The sequence below is a fragment of the Fringilla coelebs genome (genome assembly GCF_963513975.1).
Source record: "Fringilla coelebs genome assembly, chromosome: 16".
NCBI classification, from domain to species: Eukaryota; Metazoa; Chordata; class Aves; order Passeriformes; family Fringillidae; genus Fringilla; species Fringilla coelebs.
Genome location: NC_140042.1, coordinates 7255512 through 7279711, shown reverse-complemented (window position 1 = coordinate 7279711; position 24200 = coordinate 7255512). Strand labels below are relative to the sequence as shown.

General features: G+C 40.0%; 1 protein-coding gene across 1 annotated transcript in view; it reads left to right on the top strand.

Moving 5' to 3' along the window:
- Positions 1–23764, top strand: part of MOSMO (modulator of smoothened) — a 31289-nt gene extending 7525 nt beyond the window's left edge. Inside the window, exons 2-3 of the mRNA XM_084216478.1 lie at positions 13109–13321; positions 19926–23764. Of these exons, the coding sequence (XP_084072604.1) occupies positions 13109–13321; positions 19926–20110 (398 nt within the window). The 3' untranslated portion in view covers positions 20111–23764. The remainder of the gene's footprint in view (positions 1–13108; positions 13322–19925) is intronic.
- The last annotated feature ends 436 nt before the right edge of the window (positions 23765–24200 follow it).

Below are 24200 nucleotides of genomic sequence, written 5' to 3'. Positions count from 1 at the left end.
TAGTTCATACAATTTTAAATTTAAAAATAATTTTCCTATTACCTAGTTGTAAGTTATTATATTAATTCACAGTGCCTACAAATTTAGTAGTTGACAGAGTTTTTATTAGTAAGGGCTATATGCAGGAAAAAAGTTCTTTGATAATTTTGCAGCAATCCCCTTATGTATGCTCCAGCTGCTTTGTTCAATTTCACTTTTCTTCCCCAAGCCTCTGACTGATGGAGGAGATATACACAGATCTGAAAAACTGGAGATATGGCCAAGAAGAGGATCTGTGCAGGGTACGTGTCTGTTTTAAGGAGAAGGGAAACAAGCCAGACTGGCAAAGCACTCCTGTTGGCCTGATTCTATAGGGATCTATATGGAATCAATGGGCACAGGTTATATCCCTTCTCATTGGGAAACTTTTGGGCTCTTCCTATGATATAACTTGATTTCCTGTCTGATGTATTGTCTTGTATACATATTTTAAGTTTTGTAAGTAGAGTTGATGACAAGAGTTTGGTCTCTAGGGTACTCTGGGAAATGTCTGATTGTGATGGTTTGTGTGTGGGATGGGCTAATCCAGTAGGAAATACTTGCTGCTAAGAGTTTGAGGTTCAAAATTCAGAGTGTGTGTAGAGCCTGGTTCCTGTCTTTGAGCAAAACATACTCAGTCTGTTACATCTGTCCTTGAGCTGGTCTAAAATGCTCCCTTGTGAGGACAGCAAAGGCCTCCCAGTGATTCACTGCAGTGTTCAAAGCCAGCACAGCCCAGTGCAATAGGCAACAGTTGGCTGCTACCCAAAAACCTCGTGGTAGCTGCACTTCTATGCCATAAATTACAAAGCACTTTGGGATCATTAAGGATGACAGTTTCTCAAGGTGTAGTGATTAATACCCCACTTGGATGTTTAAATACTTGTCCACTTGAAGACAGTTCACATTTGGCCTTGAACTTGATGGTGAACAATTCTTTGTGCCATTGTTTGCACACTGCATTAAAAGGGCTGGGCTGTCTCTGAACTTGGTGCATCCAAGAATTTAATAATCAAATGACAGTGTCCATAGACAGTACAGTCAGGTAGGTTATTTCTGTAGGGCTCATCATGGAGCCAACTTCCCAGTTTGTATTCTTGCAGTTCTTATTCCTGCACTTTCCTTTCTTTCACCCAGGTTTTCTGAAGTGGTTTCCACTTCTCTTGCTGTGACTACTTTCTGCTATTGGCAGCAACATAATTTAGTTGTATTTTAAGGAATAGGTGTGGGGTCAGACATATGGCCATTCAGTGTACCTCAGAACTGCTTTGCTGTGAATATTTCAGAAGGGCTGCTTTCAACCTAGATTGTTTGTACTTTTCTCAAATTGATGGCATATATACTAAGTTCTGCAATAAAATCTTTGTATACAAGGAAATGAGAGGGATCCTGGGTTCTGCAATAAAATCTTTGTATACAAGGAAATGAGAGGGATCCTGGCTTTGTTGATAAGCAGGGCAAATGTACAGATAAGGGGGAGTGGTTTTGTCTGTGACTTCATCAATGTGAGTTTAATGTATCAAACATTAACAGGCTCTAATTGTAATGTCTTTATTCCAAAGTAAAGTGAAGAAAATTCATAAAGGGTTGTCATGGGCTTCACGCTTCCAGAAGAATGACTTCTGTATAGTGGGTGACTTGTTTGACTTGAAAATTTGCTTTGATATATTTGATCTTCTCTATACAAAAGAGAAATGCTCTACATTGAGCATTAAGAGATATTTTCTTCTCAATCATAGACAGTAACCCAACAGTATTCCCACGGTCAGTGCAAGTGTCAGCTCCAGAACTGCAACAGTGGAAGAATCTGATTTCCTTTCTTGTAGAGGAGAAAAGGCACTGCTGCTTCCTCTGTGCCTGTTGATGTGAGGAGCATTGTAGGCGTTTCATGCTGTGGGGGAAGAGAAGTCACAAGGGTGAAGAAAGAACTTTTTTATTTTCCTTAGGTTGAATTGCATTCTGAAATGAATTGTGCACCTAAATTCATGCCTTAATGATGTGCTCTCCATCCTAGAAACTCGTGGGAAGAAGCATGTTTCACTTTGTTTTTTAAACCCACACTTAATTCAATTTAAAAACTATGCAACAAGATTGTACAGGAAACTGAAAGATTGAAAGGCCCGGAATTTCTAATGTGGTCCCATAAATTCTTTCAGTAGAATATTGCTGGGTCACTCCCAATTTCAAGAAGCGTTCTGAAGTTTAATACATGAAAAATGGTGAAATAATGAGGGTAAAGGCCAGAGGTAGCAGTTGTTGTTTCACAAACAGAAGTCTGTTGACTTATGCCCAATGTAATCTGAAATAAATGTTCCCTCTAAGTAGATGTTCAGTAAGATGAAGTTGGTGATAAGAACAGAGGATCTCTTGGTTGTTTATATAAAATCTAAAATTAGAATGAATCTGTTTCAAAGCATCAATACAACAACTGTATAAACATCTGTTAACAGATACATTCTTTGGAGCACTATATAACATTTGGTTGCTTTTCAAGAACAATCTTACTAGTTGTTTCAATAAAATGGTATTTTGCTTCAGTGAAGTGCAAATATAACTCAGGAATGGTCTGTCTTCTCTTATACTAGTAAAAAAAAAAAATACCAGAGAACTCTCCAGACTCTAACAGTCTATTTTTGTAGATGCCAATTTGTGATAAGGGAGAAAGTGTTATCACCACACAGACAGCACCTGTTAATTGCCTAAATAATTCAGGCTTAAATTATGCAGGCTTCTAAAACAAGGACTTGCCCTAGCAAAAGCAATAGGAATATATGTACTTCAAGATAAATCCTGAATATGCTTCCTGCATTCCTATTGTTCTTTGTTTTTAATATTTTTGTTGTGATGGGAACAGCAAGTAAATGCCTCAATTTGAGAATTATTACTGCAGAAGAAGGTTGGAGTTTGGTTTGGTTTATTTTCCGGTTTGCCTTTTGTATTTGTGGGGGCTTAAAATGTTAATTAGCCTGGAAACTGTGTGCCAGCAGTCCTGAAGGACAACTTGTGTGTAGTTAAGCTATATCTCAGTCTGTGTTTCAGCACATGAAGTGTTACTTGTACACAATAAAATCTTGGCCCTGTACCTAATCCCTATTTGAAGTGCAGTTTAACCTGTATTCCCTGTTGTTATGAGCGTGTCATACACAGATTTGGCAACAGTTAGAAAGCGCCTTTAGGAATAAAAACTAAGGTTAAGTTTTATTTTACTTGAAGTACTATTCTAGTTGCAATGAAATATATTCTTTGGGTAAATAGGTGCTGTTCTTCAGTTGATAAAAAAGCAAGTCTAGTAGACAAAGACAGGATCTGTATATCCCCAGTGAGTACAGTGTTGGTAACCTCTGTGTCCAAGGAAGGACTTGAAAGACCAGAAATGTGCTTAATCTTTCCAATTTTTCTAGTGGTTTTAATGAAGGATTACTTCTACCTGCAAACCTCCCTTCTCGTGTCCTCATTGCTATAAATACAATCCTGCCATCAGTTATGTGATGTAAAGAAACTGCCACAATTGTTAGTACATTTGGTTTGGGGTTTGAATGTTCTGTTCTTTATTTAGCATAGTCTCTTGTACTTTCAGGTAATCTGGGCCTAAAGTATTCTGTCAGTAGTGGTCCAAGAGAAAGTTGTGCTCAGGTGTAGGCAAACACTGAAGCACATCAGGTGTATTTAGGCTCTTTACAGAACAGACACCGAAACTTTGCAAATGTGTTTCCAACCGTATAAATGCCAAATTGCATTTCAACACTTCTCTTTTCACCTTCACCACTGGGTGATTCATGAGGCCATGGAGGAGCCAGATCAGTGGGTGTCCTTGGAGCATGTCTGATGCAAGCCGAGATCAGTGCAAAGCACAACAGTTATGTCTGACAGAGGAAGATGATCCTTATTCCTCATGAATTTAATTTGTTAAAATGCACAAGCAATCTTGAAGTCAGAGCCAGGACCTGAATCTTCCCCCTGCATTGATTGTTTTTGTCGCTATGTTAGAGAAGTTGCTTTAGGCTGTAACCAGGAAGGTTGAGTTATTTTCTCTCCCTGAATAAAAAGAGGGAGAGCAATAGGGTACTTTAGTTGGTGTGGTTTGGGAACTGTGGTATATCTGTCCTGATCTGCTTGAACATATCTAATAAGTTTATAACTCAGCTAATTTGGGGAAATTGTTTTTGGTTATGCAGGAGTTAAAAATGGAGGGCTCTGAAGTCCAGTTGTTGCTGTGATCAGACCATCTTATAAAACACCTGTGTGGAAGGTGATATACTGCACTTTGAGATCCAGAATTTCTGTGTTGTTCTGGTCGTGTTTTATTGTAGCACGTGGCAAACCCTGGTGCTGTCATTGCTGTGCCAGCCTGGCCGCCTCATGTCACTGGCTGCTGTTGGTGATGCAGCCCCAGAGACCTGCACATCACCCTTACAGCTGCAGGTGCTGAGCAGACCACTTCTGAGAAGGTGGGGCCAGGTTGTGTGGTGTACTGGATAAAGAGGTATCATTTTACAGCCCTGTCTGAAGCCAAACATAACTAACTGTTAAAAAGAACACAAGCTCATCAGATGTTAAATGGCAGAACAGCTGTGGGTGTCATAGCTTGTGGCTTTCAGCTGAACATATGGCATAAAATGGTGTGGCTGACTCAAAAAATCACTTTTAAATATTGACACTGCCTTTGATCTTTCTTTTTTTAGTTAGTGAATTTTGTCAATTTTGAGTAGCTCTACTTTGGTTGGAGGAAAAATGGAAATAACTAGATTCTTTGTTTGTGTTTTATACTAAATAAAACATTGTTTTCTTATTTTAGGAATGTTCTCTCTTTTTTTCCAGGCCCTTGCAACTTCAGAAACTGTAAAGATTCTAGTCACTGACAAAACTGTTCCATTGTGAAAATGCTTATAGTGTTAGAAAATAAACAACCAGAAGGATGCAGCTTATTAGAGATCCTTTTATTCAGCATTTAATTAATGCTGTCTTCTGAAGTAGGAATGAATACCTTCTTCTGAAGGAAAGAATACCTTCAGCACAGGCAGATTTCTTGGCTCTGATATGTGAGAACACAGAGCCTTTGTTGTGTCAGGAGAGTTGTTCCTGCATTAGTGCCCGAGGGTAGCTCTTAGAGAGTCTGGTAATCCATCACCAAAAAAAAAATCTAAAAAAGAGAGGGGTTGCAAAATTAAAAAAACATTAAGTAGATTCAATGCACAAGCAGCGGGGCATTGAAAGTTACTAGAATTCAGAAATAAACTCACTTTTTATTAGTCCAAATGTCTGCAATTTAGGCATCTCTTAGAACTAATGTATCATAATGATTGTCATCTGTAGTAATAAACTTTTCTAATATGTGTAAGTCTTTCTCAATAGATGGCCCCTGATTTTTTTTCTCTTTGGGAAAGGAAGAGGGAGGGCAAGGACTGTGGGTTTCGTGGAGGAGGGATTTGGTTTGCATTAGGCATGATACAAACATAGAATTGAAAAATTTTGAGGCAACTTGGCACCAGATGTTCTTCAGCAGCAAGGCAGGCTTTTCTGCTAATATACCACAACTCTTTGGACATTGGCTTTAGACCTTAAAATTTGGAATTCTTCTCTTTAGAAGTCAGTAAGATTTCTAAGGAGTACCAAAAATGCTACCTAATAAGTTCAGTTCTCTGGAAATTAGATTGTTAAATACAGATATATTGGTAGGTTCCTCATAGCTAACATAAGCTGTGTTTGAAGCCAGGGATATTACCTCACCTGTATGAATATTTTTAAGAATATTTTGTTCCTGAAGCAAGTAAACATCCTTTACATCTGTAGAGCAAGAAGGATGATCCATTTCAAAGTTGGTTTGGAAGGAAGAGAGCATCAGATTTGAGAGAAGGGAGTAGAAGAGAAATAACAGGTTGTATAACACAATTTTACAACAAGGACTCTTACAACAAGGACTCTTACAACAAGGTTCTTAAAAGAGGCCCTCTAGATGTAACAGGAACTTGACAAGTAAATCTAGGTCTTTATTAAAAACTGACATTTTAACATAGTATAAATATTTTGTAGCTGTTTGCTTCATACCAATAGAAATCCAGTGGGTATATGAATTGATCTTGCATCTGGTCTTCTTCCAGGTGAGAAACTCCAAAGCTTTTTCCCCCAGGTTTATGATACCTATTAGATGATTTGAGAGACAAATTGGAGTGAAGGCCAAAAGCACAAGATTTGGCATACAAAAGGTGGGAAAGATAATTTATAATCTGTTTGTTTTGGACTATTCTGTGTTCTGTGCCTTTGCAGCTGATCCTCTGTTATTCTTTTCAGCCTTCCTGTAGATCATCCTTTAACATTCATAAATCTCATTTTAGTGGGTCTTGGTTTCCTGTTAATCTACCACCTGAACAAAATACTGGAACATCCGCAGTGAAAGAATCAATCTGTTCTGCTGCATCCTGAATACTGTACTTGCATGGTAACCTCAAAGTTATTTTAGCAGCATTAGTGCTAAAGAGCATCTACTCAAACTACCTCCATTCCTCATGAAAGAAGTAATTGTTTTTGTAAGAACTGTACCAGACATTGTATTCTCATACTTGATTAGAGACTGGCAGTTGATCTTACCTTATATTTTGATTCTTTTACATACCCTTTATACCTATCCAGGTATAACTTAGTTACTGTGGTGTCCTAGAGTGACTGATACACAGCGTGGAAGACAAGGTGTTCAACTTGCATATAGTTACTTAGTTGCAGTTAATTATGTGTGTGTGCTGTTTTTAAAAATGCTCTGATATGATGCTATTTGAGGCTGTAAACTTTTAAAATTGATTTAGTGGGTCAAGGTTGAAAATTGAGATGAGGACTATAAGTTGCAAGGCTGTAACTGTGAACAGTTTTAGATGCAGAACAATTCTCTGAGCTATGCCTGTGGGCATCATTTAGTGGGACCTGACATCCAGAGACCCCATGATTCTGTTTGACTCTTACAACATGGGCCTTGCTGTACAGGATCTGGTGGTCTTCCCCAGCATTGTTAATTTTTTTTTCCTCCTTGGTTTTGCAAACCAGCAGGATGCTGTTATCTTTTTCCCCTTCACACCAGAGGTGGTGCTTATCCTACAGGGGCACAACTTTTCCCCTAACCCCTGCATTGCATATTCTGAGCATGGCTAATCTCATAAGAGGGTACAGGGCCTGGAAAAGTAGAACTAACTGTATGGAGTACCTCCAAGACTGTGGTAGAGAATGATCAGTACTGTCAGTTCCCTGGATTTTGGAAAAGGCAGAAGGGAGAGCCCTCTGTTTCCAAGAAACTACTACCTTGTCTATAGAATTCATAGAAATTTTGCCCTAAACAAAATACATATAAATAAACCTAAAGAAGTCATTCTCTCCTTCCCCTTTGTACAGCAACATCCCTTCAAGTGCCTGTTGCAGGAAAATAAATTCCATATGTAAGAATGGGAAACATCCCACTTCAACTGCCAAATTCCTTTGATGACTTTGAAAATTTTTTTCTTGGAAGTCCCTCCTCCTTGTTTCTTATATGGGTAGGTGCTTTGGAACTATTCTTTCCATGCTGTGTTGTTTGTTCCTCTCAGAAATTCCTCGGCTACACTTCACTCACATTGCAAGCAGTCTTCTGTCAGAGAGCTCGTTTGCAGGCAAGGAGCAGCAAACATGTTAAAGGCAAGCTGGCCAAAGCCAACTTGATGGTTCTCCTGAACACTGGTGCCTAGAATTATTCTGCCATGACCAAATCACTGTGTTTTCTTAGACCTTTCAAGTTTCCACTTGGATGGGCAACAAGCTACAACTCTGCTTATTGCTGGAGCCTGTTCCTCTTAGGTGGACCTACACCTTTTTCCATTCAAGTTTAACAGCTGAATTGAACTCAGAAATTTTCCACAACCAAGCTGTCCTTGTCTGTGGCCCAGTGAGAGTTACTGGGAATGGCTTAACTGAGCTGCCCTTAACTTCATATATGTCATTCCCAGGCATGTGACTGTTACCTAACCAGCAGCAATGAATGTTTTAGTGTGCCCAGATAACACAGCTCCATGTACTGTGCTCATTACTAAAACATAAAACTTAGTAGTGTCCTTGCCACACTGGCAGTGCTCTAAGATTGATGTCACCAGCACCTTATTAAGAAACCTCTAAACTGTGCTTTTCACTTAGCAAAGATGGTTTAACAAGTCCACAGTACACTGAAAAGAAGTCTCTCCTTTGGGTAGGAACTGTCTGCCAGTCACAACTGGCATTTCCAGCAGCACCACCCCATCTCATCAGGACAATGAGGGAGGGAGAGCAGGTGGCTCTCTGGAGACTGTTCCAGTTTTAACCCCCTCACAAGGCATATTGGCCATAATACTTCTTAAGTGTTAGTATAGAGCATTTTGCTAAGGATGTGGTTGTTATATGGGAGGTAGAAGTAAGGAAGCTCTTGTCAAGGAATATAAGGGGTTGAAGATGCATTTAAACCCAAGGAATAGCATTTTGTCTTAAATGATGGTAAAAACTAAACTAATTTTCAAGTTGGGACAGTAGGGGAGTGCAGAGGAGAAGCAGGTACCCCACGCTGAGCAAGGGCAGTTCTGAGGGTTTGTGCCTTGGAGGTTCATGTGTCAGCATAGCTGCTGAGCTCTGGGACCTCCTAACATTCGAGCCCCACCTCATTCACTGCATCTTGCTTTTACCATATGAGTTATTTCCTGTGCTGTGGTAAGCTCCTCATGGCAGTGGCACCTCTCCCGTGTCCATCTGGCACACCTGATCCCGCGTGTCCTGGCACTCGGGTAGCAGATGAACACTGAACATCTGAGTGGCCATTATTATGCTGCTGCTTTCCAGCCGTGCTATCGCTGTGCCACTTTTAATAATTCAGAAGTGATGTAGAGGAGGGGGAGTTAAAGGGCTGCAGCAATCTTTGTTTCTCTCTGTAGAGTGTGATTCCTCCGTGGTGGCTCTGTAGTTACCAGGGAAACAAGAGAGGGATGGCAGAGAACCTTGGGGCTGGAGTGGGACTTGGGGGTCGGCTCCCTGACAGCTGCACATCTGCACCGGGGGGGGGGGAATGAGGGCTTGCCTTTCCTTGGTTTGGTACCCTTCCCCCTCTTTTCCTCAATGGTTTTGTGAAACTTAATTGTTAAATAGGTGATGCTCCCCAGTGTTGGTGTATTTGTTCAAGACCCTTTTTATCATTAATTCTAGTAAAAATATGCAGTGTCGAAAAATGAGCATTACTGGTGGTTTTGAGGAGTTGGATGATCACAAAACCTTCCTCTGAAATTAACTGGAGCCCTGGTTATACACTGACTGTCACTACTGAGAGGTTTTTTAATGTGTTAGAAATGCTTTGGCACTTCAGGGAATAGATTTACTGGAAAAGAATAAGGACCACTTCAGTAACATTTACTCAGTGCAGCATTCTCTGATTTGATAAAGGTCGAATTTCATTTTTAGTAATTAGCATATCTATCCTAATCACCTCCTGCTCTAGCTGTACTGACCTGAATAATATCAGTCTCAGAAGCTCTGGGGAGAGAGGCAGGTGAGAGCAGGGGAGCAGCCCCTGCACCTCAGGGGTTCTCACTGTGGCTCCTGAGGGCTGAGCTGTGCAGGCTGGGGGAGGTGGGTGGGCAGCTGTGTTTACTCCACTGCAAATGTTTAGGGCTGGATCCATCTTTCTGCTGCCTAATCTACTGGCATTAGCTGTGCTGTTTGTTTAATACTTGTGTTAGATGCTTAGATTTTCAGCAGTTATGCTGAAGTAGTTCTGAGAGGACGACTTAAAAACCTTTTACTTATGGATCTCGGTGGAACTTGGTGATTGATTTGAGATGGGCTGTTGAGCTCTTCTCTGACTACAGGCAGAAGGACTCTGTGCAATTTTATATCTCTGTCCCTCTTTTCAATGATAGACTAGATAAGGGGAAACAAGATTTTCTGTAACAAGTTTGTAGCTCCCTGGCAACTGTTTGCTTGATTGCTTCAGAATGGAACCAACAGAATAAAATACCATATAAACACGCTCTTCTTTTGAATTTCATGGCAAATGAATACTGTTTTTCCACACCAGAGACTTCTTTTGAAGTCTGAATTCAACAGATTTGTCACTATGGGATGAGCCCTGAGGTTTCATTTCCATGTGCCCAGTTTATGCACACAAGCGAGGTATTCCTATGTAGTCAACTTGAACTTTAACTGAATTTATGCGCACATAATGAGGTTGATTTTCCAGTTATCTTTGTGAAACCTTCAGAAATGGTTCACAGACCTCTTGCCCTCCATTTGGCTCCCTAGAGGGTGCAAACTCAAGGTTCAAAACCTTAAATATGGAGTATATCAACTTCAGATTTGTAATCCATAAAGCAGAGTTAAGAAAAAATACTGTGTATGTGCTAGAAAGAGCTTAATTATAAAGCTCAGTATATTTCCTGCAAAATGTTAGATACTGAAATTTAATTGCTGACATTTTAAAACTCTGATTTAAAAACAAACAAACAAAGAAAAATCCCAAAACCTCATCAGAGTAAAATAATACCTTTGGGCACCAGGAGTGATGTTTAGGAAGCCATTCCCTCAATAGTTTCTTGCACCTATCCTTGTGTATTAAGAAGGAATGCTACTGTGGTACTCACAATTCAGAGATTTTTTTTCTGGTTTTCTTCATTTTCATTTCTGTTTTTTTTTTTGTTTGGGTGGTTCTTTTGTGTTTGGTTTTTTTTTTTTTTTTTTAATTGCCTTTTGGAGTAGTAGATGTTGATAGTAAGAGAAATTGCATTAAAAATAATAGTTCAAGATGGAGTTCTCTTCTGTTTCCTCTAGATGTGGCACTCCTGGGCTTAGCTGTGGTTCTCTCTGAGTCTGACACGTTAAGTGTGCGCTTGTTAGTTGAAAAATAACTTCAATATAAACTGCAAATTGCATGTACAAAATGAAATAGTTGTCTCTTGCTTATACATGTTCATCTACAGCAGCCGTTTTTCAGTTCAATTAAGACACAAAATGGAACCATGTTCAGCAGAGTGACTTTTATCATTGCTGCTTTTTCCAAAGTTAAAAATGCACTAAATTATTGCCAATGAAGTCAGGAGAGGTCTTTGAATTCAGAAAACATCTATTGAGTGTATGATGTCATTTTTATGAAGTCATTCTTTGATTAGAATTGCAGTTTAGAAAAAACTGACTTCTGCTGTAAGGATAGCAAAATTGTTTTTAAATCCTGGTCTTGCACAGTGATTGGGATTAATTTCCTGTTCTATGATGCTGCAGTGAATAGCCTCTTTATCCCCAAACTACAGGAAACTGCTCAGTGTTTTGTATGAGGTTCTGCAGTGTGTGTGTTCCAGGGAGCTTGACATTTAAGGACACATCTCCCCTCTATCCCAGCAGCTGATGGGCAATGAAAACGTTGCAAGCTATGGGAGAGAAGCAGTTCATGTAAAACTGTTCTGTGCAGGCATGGAGCTGGGCAGGATTGCTTGTGTAACCCTGGCTGAGGTTTGTGTGATTCTGGTGCACAGCAATGGTGTGATTGCTGTGAATCTGGAGTAGAAAATGCCAGCTTTATTGGTTTTGTAGTTGTTCAGTCTTTGGCTGAAAATTCATCCCTGAATCTTTCAGTCGATGGATGTGTAATTAAAAGGATATATTTGAATAAGACTGAAATTTTGTAGTCTAAACAAATGTTGGAAGAATACTTCAACAGAACAGGTTCAGTAATGGTTTTGCTTTTGGTTCTTCTCATCCCCTGGGATATGAAGCAGTGCATTTAGTAAGACTCTAAACATCTAATAAAACATTATATGCTGCCTCCTAACCCAACAATTCTAAGCTCAGAGGCTGATTCTGCTGGTACTCATTGCTCAGGTGGGAGCAGAGAGGATCTGTAGAAGTTGGCTCCAGGGTGCCAGGAGGTGCATGCTAGGGCTGGTTATAATATTTTCACTATTGGCTTTCTCCTTTGTTTCGCACATTTTCCTTCCCCCAAAAAGAGTCTAGAAAGTATGATAGATGTTCTTCCCTCCAAAGGACATGCTAAACCTAAGTTCTCAGTCTTACTGTAATTGTGTCTAGTTGTCCTCTTTTTATTTGAAACAGGTCAACTGAAACAATATTTACTTGAAGTAATTTGTGGAGAAAGATGTTGACTCTAATGCTGTCCACTTTTAGATTTTGCTCCTAATGTAGATAAAGGATAATGGGGATTATTTAGGACAACAGTTCAGAAAAAAAGACAAAATTAAGAAATCTAGAACCTAATGTTTAAGAGACACTGGAAGAAATGGATCTTAATCTTCCATGTTAAATTTGGATTAGAAAGATGACTTCATTATTAAAGCTCACTAAAAGCTTCTTTATGAATCTCAAAAGCACTGACTTAGATTTAAAATAATATTTTAAAAAATTTATTATTTAACAGACAATACATCATTTTGGTTAACTTTATGGTTCCTGTACCAATCTTATCCTTTTTCTAGGATCTTTTTGATAGATCTTTTCTGTAGATATCCCAGTTTCTGTGTGTAGTAACTCTTGTTAGCAATCAAAAGGATTGATCAGTCTTGCATGGAGGGACTCTTTTTAATGAGTTACTATTAAGAAGTGGGGGTTTTTTAATGTTTTTAAAATCAAACATGAATCAAATGCAGTTTCTGCTGCAAGAGTCAGAGGCTTAAAGCTGTATTTACAAATGAGGGGAAAAGATATTAGACAATTAAATGCATTTTAGGGAGGCTGCAACTCATTTTGTTAGACTATAAAAGTACTTCATCCTGCACAGATGAGGGAGTGATCCTCTATGCAAGTCAGCTACCACGTTAGCAGATATTGGCAGGCTTTATTAGCAGTGCTTTATCCCTTTGATTAGACCTTGATTGCCACTCAGGAACCAGATACAGCTTGCAGCCATCTCACTTCAGCTTGTGCAAGCATGTGATGAAGGAACATGAAGACAGATGTTTATGGCATGCCCCCCCCATCCTCCATGTTTGAAAGGCTTACTAAGGTTCATCAAAGAAAGAATCCCTTATTTGGGGCAATTCTGAGCTGTGGTTTGCAATGGAGCGCCCCTCAGAGAGGATTTTGAAAGTTTACTTGCCTCTCTGCTATGTGTTTTCAGGTGCTCTCACAGTTGGCCTTGTGCGACAGTGTCAAACCATCCATGGACGTGACAGGACCTGTATTCCTCCACGGCTGCCTCCCGAGTGGGTCACTACGTTATTTTTCATCATAATGGGAATCATTTCACTAACTGTCACATGTGGTTTGCTGGTGGCTTCCCACTGGCGAAGAGAAGCTACTAAATATGCCCGCTGGATAGCTTTCACTGGAAGTAAGTGACCTCAACTGCACAGTCCTGTATGCAGGATAAACTGGTGGAGTCTGAAATAACACCTTAGTGTTGGAAAGGAGCAACTGCTTAGGGCTCCTGCTATGCAAAACATTCCTTCTCTTTGAATACCACATCTGAGGGAAAAATAAATCTTCAGAAGTAAAGGGGTTGGTATCTTAAGTGACTGTAATTGAGAGGGAATAATGGTGTGGAAGAAAGGAAGGCCTGACCCCTTTACCTTCCTTGGGCAGTACCATTAATTGACCTAAGAAAATGAGCAGGGGTAGAAGAGGTCAGTTCTGACTTGAGTGGTTGTAGTATTTCATACTTCCCCACTCCCATATATCCAGGACAATCCTAGCAGCTTGCAGTTACTGAAAATTCCCTCTCTGAGGCAGAGGAGGCAGTTGGTACATGTGAGGTAGCCTGTCCTTACTCATGTGTCTCGTGAATACCTCGTTCAGGGTTGAGGCTGGTTCAGTTCTGCTTCATGCTCACGGCAGCTGCTTTATTCAGAATGTCTGCATCCTCATTGGCTATGCAGGAGGATTGCCCACTGCAGAGCATCTGCTGTGCTTCACAGCACCAAGACTTCTGCTTCCAGAAGTGACCTGCAGCCGTGCTTTAGCCAGAGGGAGGAGTATCAGTGCTTGTCTGCCTCCTTCGTTGTGCTCTGCAGGAGCACCAGTGTAACTCCTCACAGCTGAGCCTGCTCCAGCAGCCCTGTGTTTGCACACAGGGAAGCATATCCTATGGCTACTTCAGTGCAAAAAAAGCAGTTATAATGAGCAAGGGGAATAACTTTCAAACTTCCTTTTCTTGGTGTGTGTTACAGGCTTAGCCCAACTGTGAAATGGTGCCTTAATGGTGGGGATGACAGCATGAAATTCTCAAAACCTGAGGGCTTTTAAATTGACTTGAATTATGACAAACCACTAAAGGTAGTGTGTACACTAACTAGAAAATGCAAATTTGTGGTTTACACGGGCATAAATAAGGTTTAATGGAACTCTGACACCTAATGGTATCTAATATGAGTTAGATTTAACCTTGTTTTTGGGAAGGGAATAATATTAAATAGTGCTCGGCTTCAGCAAAGGTACTTCACTGAGGTACTTGTACAATCAAAGCCATCTTTCTGACAACGTTGCTATACAGCATATTAAATTATTAGTGCTGCTCTTACAGACAATGGAGCTATTGAAATGCTGTATCCATTGTGATTGACTTTCATTTATTTTCCAGTGAATGATTAAAATAGCAGACCTGAGTATTACTGAATATTCCATCCCAACTTTTCCAGTGCACCTGTTTATCTATACATATTTCATATGTATCTAATATATGTGGTGGGGGGTTAAAGTCAAAATGCTGTATAAAGTTAAAATGATTACAGGGAGCTGGAGCAAAAGCTCTTGGGTAAAGAGGAGAGTGTGAGTTCTAGGTATCAATGTTTTTCTTTAATATCTGAAATCATCACATCCCTACAGCTTTAGTTTTCTACAGCTGTGATGATTAGTTCAACCAAAAAATGTGGTACCTTAAGGCTTTTTTGTTTTGAGTTTTTTCTCTGGAGATTTCTTCAGGCTTGCAACAGGTTCATTATTAGATGTCTCAGTACAGAAGGACATTTTTATTTCACCACTTGTCTTCTTGGTATGAAATGTTTAATAATGAAACACACTAATTTGTTCTTTTCCAAGTCAGAATTATTCATAATCCTATTAAGATATGATCTCTGTGTTGCTGAAATTATAAAATTCAATGTCTTTGGTATTCATCTCCAGAACATACAACTCTGTGACCTTTGCGTTCCTGTTAACAAAGATGATGGGGAATTTTATCTCTGAACTCACTTGTTAGGAAAATTAATTTTGAAAAATAGGAGTGAGTGGAAGGAAGATTTCTAGATCTTTCAAAAAGTTGTTGAGCGTGAGTTCTGTGGTTCATTGGATACAACCCAAATTAGTAACCTATTTGTATTAGGAACTATGCAGCCATGTGGAATCAACTTGGAATACCCTGAGCAGATCCTTCCTGTGAAGTGCCAGTGCTGTTTACACATGAAAATGTGTAACTCATTAGAAGGGGGTAGGCAAGACTTCATATTTCTATTCCATCTCATCTGCAAGTGATTTCAAAACTCAGTGGCCTTGTGCAAGCTGCTAGCAGATCCTCTGACAGACCTTTCTGAGCACAATGCAGGACATGTGATCCTGGCAGGCAGGGAAGTCTGCAGGGACTTCCAAGGGAAGCTCTGGGACTGGCAGCTCCATTCCTTCAAATGCAAGGGGGTCTGGAGTAAATACCTGAGGCAAAGGAATCCTTTTGCTCAGCCTTTGCCTTACAACTCTGAGAGCAGCAAGGAAAGCCTGGGAAGAGGTCACTTTTGTCCAGTTCATGCTGGAATTGATATATAGTTGTATAACTTATATTTTTAATTGAATTTTTGCTTGTAATCTTGGGATGACTCAAGGTGTTTTCAAGTAAATACCTATAGCTAATTTTTTTCATCTGCATACCTATAATTATGAATTGTTGCTGAGTGGGGTTTTGTTTATCTTGTTTAGCTAAGAGACATGAAGAAGACAGAAGTTTAATCCGTCAGTTCTCTTTCTTCTATACATTTCTGAAGGGATAGACCCCAGAGGGTATTTACAAGCACAGCATTTGCTTCATTCCCCAGTTGTTGGTGGGCTTACTGCACAGAAACTTACCCTTTTTGACAACTCTGCAAACAGCTTTGTGGAGAGGAGAGCTATTGCTGTCCTCCAGATCATATTGCATGAGTGACAGAAGTCTTGTACAGGTAAATGTGAAGGTTTTCCTTCACTTTTTGTAGAGGAGAGTCTTCCAGGAATTAGTATTCCTACTGATATGATCAGTATTGTCTCTCTGGGCGTAGATACCATCAAAACTATCACTGGTGTTTCAGTAGTACCACGTTCATACAGTGTTATGGAGAGTGGGTTCCTTGTTGGTGTTCATCTGTGCACTGCCCGGGTTTTGTGTGATTCTTCAATGAACAGGGTGTTACAAACCCATAGCTGTGCCTGGTGTGTAGGTAGCAGACAAAGCTCTGATCAGCTGTTCCTTTGCTTGTATACCAGAACTGCCTTTTGCCATCCCAGCTTCTATACCATCTCATCATTAATTATACCCTGGGACATAGTGACACAAGTTGGTAGCCAAAAAGTGACTGGTTCTGATATTTTTCCACATGTCTCTGACACTGCTCCTATGTTGCTACCTCAGCTTCAGATTTATGTAAATCTCTGGCCTTTTCAGGGTGCTTGTTTTCTGTCTTCCAGTTGATAAGATAGGATGTGGTGAAGGTGTGGAAATCTCAAATGTTGTCATTTTCATTTACATAGGTGATCTCATGTATGTTACTGCAATTTTGCCTATTGCAGGAATTCACAGAGCTCCCTCCAAGATGTGTTTACATTGTACAGATTCAGGTCTCTCACCATCTGCTACAACTAGAAAGTAGTAGCAGACACAGAATTCATCCCCTGAATGAGCTGCTTCTCTGAGATGTATCAAGGCAGAAGATGCTAGACAGAAAAATCATATTTCTACCATTTTCCAGCAATTATCAGAGAGTCTGGAATTGGTTTGGATTTTTCCCTGAGGATTTAAAAGTTCATGAGCAATAATGGACTGCTTTTTGGAATGCAAGTAAAAATGGGGCAGGATAATCACATCCTTAACTAACAGTAGCTATCCTGTGAATGTCTGTCTCTGGTGTTCCCCAGTGAATAAAGTGCTTCTGGAGTTATTAAAGATTTGTACCAGGTGCTGCTTTCTATGTTACGTGTCTCTATAGAGGCAAGCAGATATTACAGTGAGCCTCTGAAGACTAAACCTTTTCTTAAGAACAGATTTCTTTTGAAGTTGTCATTAGATGCTCAAAACAATTTCAAACTAAAGAATTAGAGGAACTAATTGGGTTTTTTGACAGCCACCATTCAGATGCAGACTAGAAAGCTCTTCTGTGCTTATGTAGATCTGCTCAAGAAACACATACAATGCTTTTCTCAGATGTACTCAGATGTTTGAGATACAATTAAGAAAAGGAAACATTTTTTAAGGATTAGATTGTGTAATGTGGAATTACATGGACCAATAATCGTGTCGATTAAAACTTTCTTCACTGTTTGATGTTTAACATCTGGTGTCTGGGTTTTTGGTTCTGTTCTGATAGATGGCCTAATGAGGTGGCACTGAGCAGCAATGTGGCAACTGTGCAGTTCCAGATGTTTTCTCATTGTGCTCTTTCCCTTCCCCTTTGAAGAATAACCCGGGGTGCGGGCACGGTGCGAGCGAGACACGAGCCCCCTCCAGTGGAACATCTGGGTTTTCCTGCTCGGCACTGGCAGCCGAAGGAATGATCCTGGCGCTGCCTGCTCTTGGCTCAAGGTGTTGTGGAAGCTGCTTTATGTGTTTGGAAGGCAAGCAGCAGCTGATGTTCTGATGTGGATCATGGTTTATGAAAGCACGCTTCTTTGTTTATGCCCTGGTCCTACGTGGGCACTCTCTGAATTCCGATTCATCATGCCCAGTATCTTCTAGAATATTAGTGGTTTTTTCCTCAAAGCTGAGACCTGTGCTATGGAAATCATAAGCACTAAGATATAAAATATGTGGTAAACTGTTCATCTTGGATATACACAGAGTCCATTAAAAAATGGGTTTAGTGTGGGCACTCTAGCTGGATAAACTGAAGCAACCTGGATTTAGTGAGGAAGAGCAGTAGTGAAGCTACACTAAAAAATATTGATGCTGCTCCAGGCAATCATTTCCTCGTTTGTAAAGGCCACAAACTTTGTTCTGGTGAGGCTGAAGGGGACAGGCAAGCTCCTGATTTTATTTTACATACCTTTGGAAACAAAAGCAGCTGCAGCACTTCTTGCAGAGGAGCTGGTGATAAAGGTGATGGTTATTACTGTTGCCCGTGGTTTTTGATGTTGCTTGTTTGACTTTTAAGGAGGCTCGAGTAGGGAACAGCATCCCCAGGGCTTCCTCTGTCTTGCAGTGGTGGAGAAGGGAAAGAGGAGACAATGACAGCACCTGTGTCCCTTACTAACAAACTAAAAACAGCAGCCTGTGTTAACTAGAGAAAGCTGAAAAAGTCAGCATATGATGCACTTTGTTCAGGCAGGAGCATTGTAACTTGGCTTGAATTTTCTTTTTTGTGTGTGGCCAGGTTATAGGCAGAGTTTGAGGGCTAGCAGAGGCTTCAGTGTGAGCTGTGCTTCATGTCAGAAGATGTTGGTATGTGGATTTGTGGGGTTAGTGAGACAACAGAGCAGGTTCAGCTCCTCTCTCTCCCCAGATCTAATTGGATTTGGTTGAATAATAGGTATTGTGGTGCTGTGTTCCACTCACAATAAATAATGTCTGACACAAGGCTGAAATACATAGAAGTGAAATAGGAGTAAAGTGCTAATACTTGGCTGAACTGGTAGAATCAGATAAAATTCTGTTTTATTCTAATACTGATTAGAAAAACCCCAATTGTATATTCTTGCATTTATAATCAAACCAATTAAAGAACTAATCCTTTTTATTGTGAATAATATCTTACCTCTCAGAGGAGCCATATTTAGAAGTCATTGCCTTGGTTGACAGTAGAGTCCTGAACAGCTACATCTGAACTAAACAGGGTTACTTTTCCAAAGCTGTGCTACAGAAACCCTGAAGCTGTCATCTGGAAAACAACACTGGACGTTCTTTCCTGGGTTTGATCAGGGTATTGAAATGTGCTGTGAGGAATCCTGGTTACTATTGATACTTGAAGGCCTGTGAAATCTGTAATGTAATTCTTTAACAGGAGTTCTGGATTTCTTGTACTTTCACACAGAGTCAGTTGCAAGAACAAAACATACACATGAATTTGAAGTGAAATAAAAACCCTCATTGCATGGTCTCTTTGTTCACAGTCTGAATTTAGTTTTTCACTAAGAAGCTTAAATTAAAGTGAATCAGAAAACTTTAATTTCATTGAATTACAATTAGAAATTCTAAGGATTATCATTATCTAAGGAAACATTCATATAATGTTAGGAAACTGGTATCTTTTAATCTTAAAAGAAACTGTGATGCCAATCTGAATGTTTTCTATTTTTAGCAAAGCTTTTACAGAAAATGAATGTGTGAAGAATGGGAGAGGGCAACTACAGATGGAAAAAGACAACTGATAATAGAAAAAGTTTCTTCAGTGTTGAATGTTACTTTATCTTGACTGGGAAAAATGACTAAAATAACTGGAGAATAAATGACAACTTTGAGATGGTGATAGAAGTGTATCTAGCAATTTTTTATTCTGTAAAGAGGGTTCATGATCTAATGAGCAGAACTGAAATTACAGTCAAAACTGGGAACTTTTAGTCTTTCTTGGGAGTAGATGAGGGATGTTTTGAAAGCATCATAAAGCCTACTCAGTCATTTCAAGCAAGTTATCAGCTCAGATAGCTCTGATCTCAGCTCTTCGGTTCAGTCAGGATATTTTACTTGTTTTTCTGGAGCGCTCTGTGAACAGGTAAATATTTTCACTTTAACACAGCAGTGACTGTTTTTTTCTTTTCTCTTTTCTTTGCAGTGATTCTATTCTGTATGGCAGCCCTAATATTTCCAATAGGATTTTACATCAATGAAGTTGGAGGTCAACCCTATAAATTACCCAATAACACAGTGGTTGGGTCTTCGTATGTACTGTTTGTCTTATCCATTTTCTTTACAATAGTGGGACTTCTATTTGCTGGCAAAGTTTGTTTACCTGGCTGATGAATGTCTGGACTGCAGGACTTTATTTTGGAAAAGAGAGAGACATCAGAATTGCATTCTCAGGAGGATGCCTAAATCAGACTATCAAACACTGACTGAAAAGAGGAATGCTTTGACTTGTTCTCACTATGCACTTTGGATGAAAAAAAGGAGAGCCTTTCCCATAACCAAATACAGACCACGTTGACTAATCTCCTGAGCATACTTCAATGCAGTCAGGTCTGCACTGTGATAGGAACTGGTGAAGAATGCTTTACACTGACAAGCATAACGCCCCACCTTACTGGACTGTTCCTGTTTTTAATGTCTAACAATTCGGAAGTCAAAGTATTTATGAACTTTGTGGTGGACCAGAGGGTTGTGGAGGAACTCAAGTGAGGCTGGCCTCGCTGTTTAGGAGATTAGTGTTTTACATCTTCCTTCTGATGAGCAAAGCCTTTGGCACCATTGTGGATCAATCTTGCATTACTGCACCAAGAAGCCAATAGATCAAAACATGTTCTCTCAATGTATGTAACAGCAAAAAGACATACATCCCCTGCTCCCCCATAAGCTCTAGGAAACACTAAGGAACATTGTAGAGGGGGATTTCGTCCTTATATTTATATAAATATATATATATAAATATATATATATTTTGCTGATGCAGTATACAGTGTGTGTGTATGTGTGTGTGTGTGTATATACACATATGTATATATATATATGTATATACACACAAATGACTCCTGGAAAAGAACTCAGAATGCTTTGCTAGCAAAACACTGTGGTGTGCAAAACTAGAACTCAATAGAAAAAAGCCATTTTTCTGAAGGCCACATAGCTGAGAGTCTTCAGTTTACCTCATTCTTTGTAGCAGCCCTTGATTTTAACAGTTTTTTGTAATAGGTACAAACGATCCCATGCCTTTCTAGGTGCAATTTTAAGTTAAGCTAAAATTCTTTTTATGGTAATTTATTTGTATATGAGGGTAGAAGGTGAGATCATGTCATACCTTAAAATCCTAATTTTGGGAAACTGACACTATTTAAATTATTAGCAACTGTTGTACAGAAAAATCTCTTTTTTTTTCTACTTCATTGTTACATTAGCATTCATACATATTCAAGCACAGCGTTTTACCATAGGTAAGCATTCCTTTTAGCACATATAAAATGCAATGTTTAAAGTAATGCAAACACTATCCCATTGCAAAGATGGATGAACTTATTTTCAGCTGAGTATTAATTCATCTTTGCCAAAAAAATGAGCAATATAATTGTTAAAAATGTATGCCTTGTTTACTAAAGTTGTTATTTTAAATGTAGATTTAATGGCCACCAAAATTTGGAATAACTATTCCTCACTAAAGTAGTTTTATTTTTCAACACAAGGATAAACCATTGAATCCACAGACATCTTAATTCACTACTAGGTTGGTGTTCCAGGGAAGCTGCCTGCACTATCAGTATTTGTTTTCCTGTTAATACATAGTTTGCCTGAGATTCATTCTGAAAGAAAAATTAAATTGTCTGTTTTGAGCACTGTTTCATTGAACTTACTAGAGGAACTGCATTCATGAACAGACAGTCATTCTAGGATGAGATTTATGTTAAAATAAAATCAGCAGTTTCCAAAGTAATCACTTACCAGATGAGCTGGAGTGTTTAAAAGTAACACAGTTTGCACAATTATTTTGAACTCTGTGCCATTCAGACCATAGTGGGTCCCTGCCTTTCTTAATTTCTCCCCTCTCCCCCACCCAAGGTATTTTAGTACAAAAATCTAATTTGTTTATGTATATTTTCTTTTTAAATTTTTGACCAAACTTGCCACTGGAATGGTTTCTAAGTAATTTTTTTTTCCAGTCAGCTCATTCACAGGCAGAATGGAATGTTTATGGATCACACAATTTTTCCAAAGTGTACTAATCTGTCAATACAGCCAAGCACTTACTTGGAAGTCATGGTTTAATAATTATAATTTGATTCCTAATTTAGGCCTTCATCTGCATGGGCAGTCTGAGGCTCCTAGTGATAGTGGTGGAGGTAAAAGGCAGGGTTCAGCTGCTTGATATCTTTCAAAATTTTGGTGTTATCACTACTGTGTCCTAAGATGAAGTATTCACTAAAACTTGGATTATAAATTACGTTTTCAGAAATGTTACACTTGTAAATAGTTCGAGATTTTTGTGACTGGAACACAGCTGGGGGGTGGGGAGAGTTTCTAAGCTGCTAAAATTTCTTTCCCTTCCCACCCCTCCAACTTACTTATTTCAGTTATTGTAACATCATGTGGATTTAGGCTTTGATTAAATGGATCACAATAATAATTTTTTTTAAACCAAACAAAAACACTTATCTTGGAGCATACCCAGGCTGTGGCTGGCTGACTGGAAATGGATCTGATCTGCCAGTGCTATTGCTATGAATTATTAAATGTTAGCAAAGGTTTAGCAAATAGATTTATTAAATATTTGAGCATTTCAAATCCAGAAATAGATGCGGCCAAATGCATTTTAGAAAACCCAAATCAGTAATTGAAGAGACAGCTGTCAACAGTTGCTTTTAATAAGGTCACTAAGTACTATATAGTACAGTATTAATTTATAGCAGAAAATCATATCTTGTAAACTGTATATAAAACACTGTTTTATGGTGCAATCATTTGTCAAACCTATGTCTGTTACTTTTGTTTTAAAGTTGTGTGCATTCTTTTCATACCTAAGAGCATCACTGTAAAATCTGCTGAAGACTATTTATAGGTTTTATTTGCACAAGGTTTTGTTTTGAACTACAGGAAGTTCGTATTGAACATGCCTAAACATCTGTAAACTTTTTCAGTTAATGAAAAGCAAATGTTTCCATATGAATCTTCTCCAAAGGTAATCCCATATTTGTGTTGAGTGTTTACATAAACTTTTCTGATTCTGCCAGCCATTATTTTTTAACTTTTTGAAGGACAGCTCATTTTATACATCACTAGAGAATTCCACTTATTCTTCTGCTTCTAAATCCTCCCAAAGGTTTGATACCCCATCATAACGTAATTTGTGCACGCTTTGTCATTTATTTGGTTAACAAAACATAACAAATACTTTCAGAAGGAAAAACTAGTAAATTGGTCTGTATAAATCTAATCCTTGAGCTCAGCTGTAATAACCGCCTGGAAGCTGTTCGGCTCAGACCTGGGGAGGGTCACACGCCAGCCCGGCCATTGAACGGGGTCTGTGCGCTGCCGCTGCCGCTGCGGAGCGGGGCGGGTGTCCGAAGGCACGGGCCGTGTGCCGCACTCCGAGCCCCGGCCTCTGCCCCAGCCGCGCCCTCCTGCCGTCCCTGTGTTCCCGAGACCTTGTTGGACCACTCCAGAACACACCTGTAGGTTCCCGTTCGCCCCGACACACACACGCACGGGAAAATGGAAGCTGTCCTTTAAAACCTTTGTGAAGGATGAACATAATGAAGGAAATGGTGTCTGCGGGCGGGCTGTCCCGCCTGGGCTCGAGGCCGGGCCCGCCGCCTGCACCCCCGGCCTTTACTGAGGGTTGTTTTCTATTGGTTAGAGCATTTTTTCAATTAATGATTTCCGAACAAATGTTAATACAAACTGTATAAAATGAACATAATTTTCTTCACTTGTATTTTTGTTATTGAGCAAGTTTATCAAAATAAATTGTCTACTAAAGCGACTGCCTCTGGCTGCACTGACTGGAACCGACCCCGCCCCGCCCACAGGTGTCCCTCCCCTCAGGGGTGTGTCCGCCCCTCAGGGGTGTGTGTCCCTCCCTCAGGTGTGTGTCCCTCCCTCAGGTGTGTGTCCCCGCTCAGGTGTGTGTCCGCCCCTCAGGTGTGTGTCCCCGCTCAGGTGTGTGTCCCCCCGCTCAGGTGTGTGTCCCCGCTCAGGTGTGTGTCCCCGCTCAGGGGTGTGTCCCCGCTCAGGGGTGTGTCCCCGCTCAGGTGTGTGTCCCCGCTCAGGTGTGTAGGCCCGGCGGGGCCCCTCGCCTCCTGCCCACCGGCGCCCTCAGGCGGCGGGAAGCGGCGCACCGGGACTGGCTCCGTCTCCACCGGCAACGCCGCAACAGCGGGCGGGGACCGGGCTGGGCCCGTCCGCT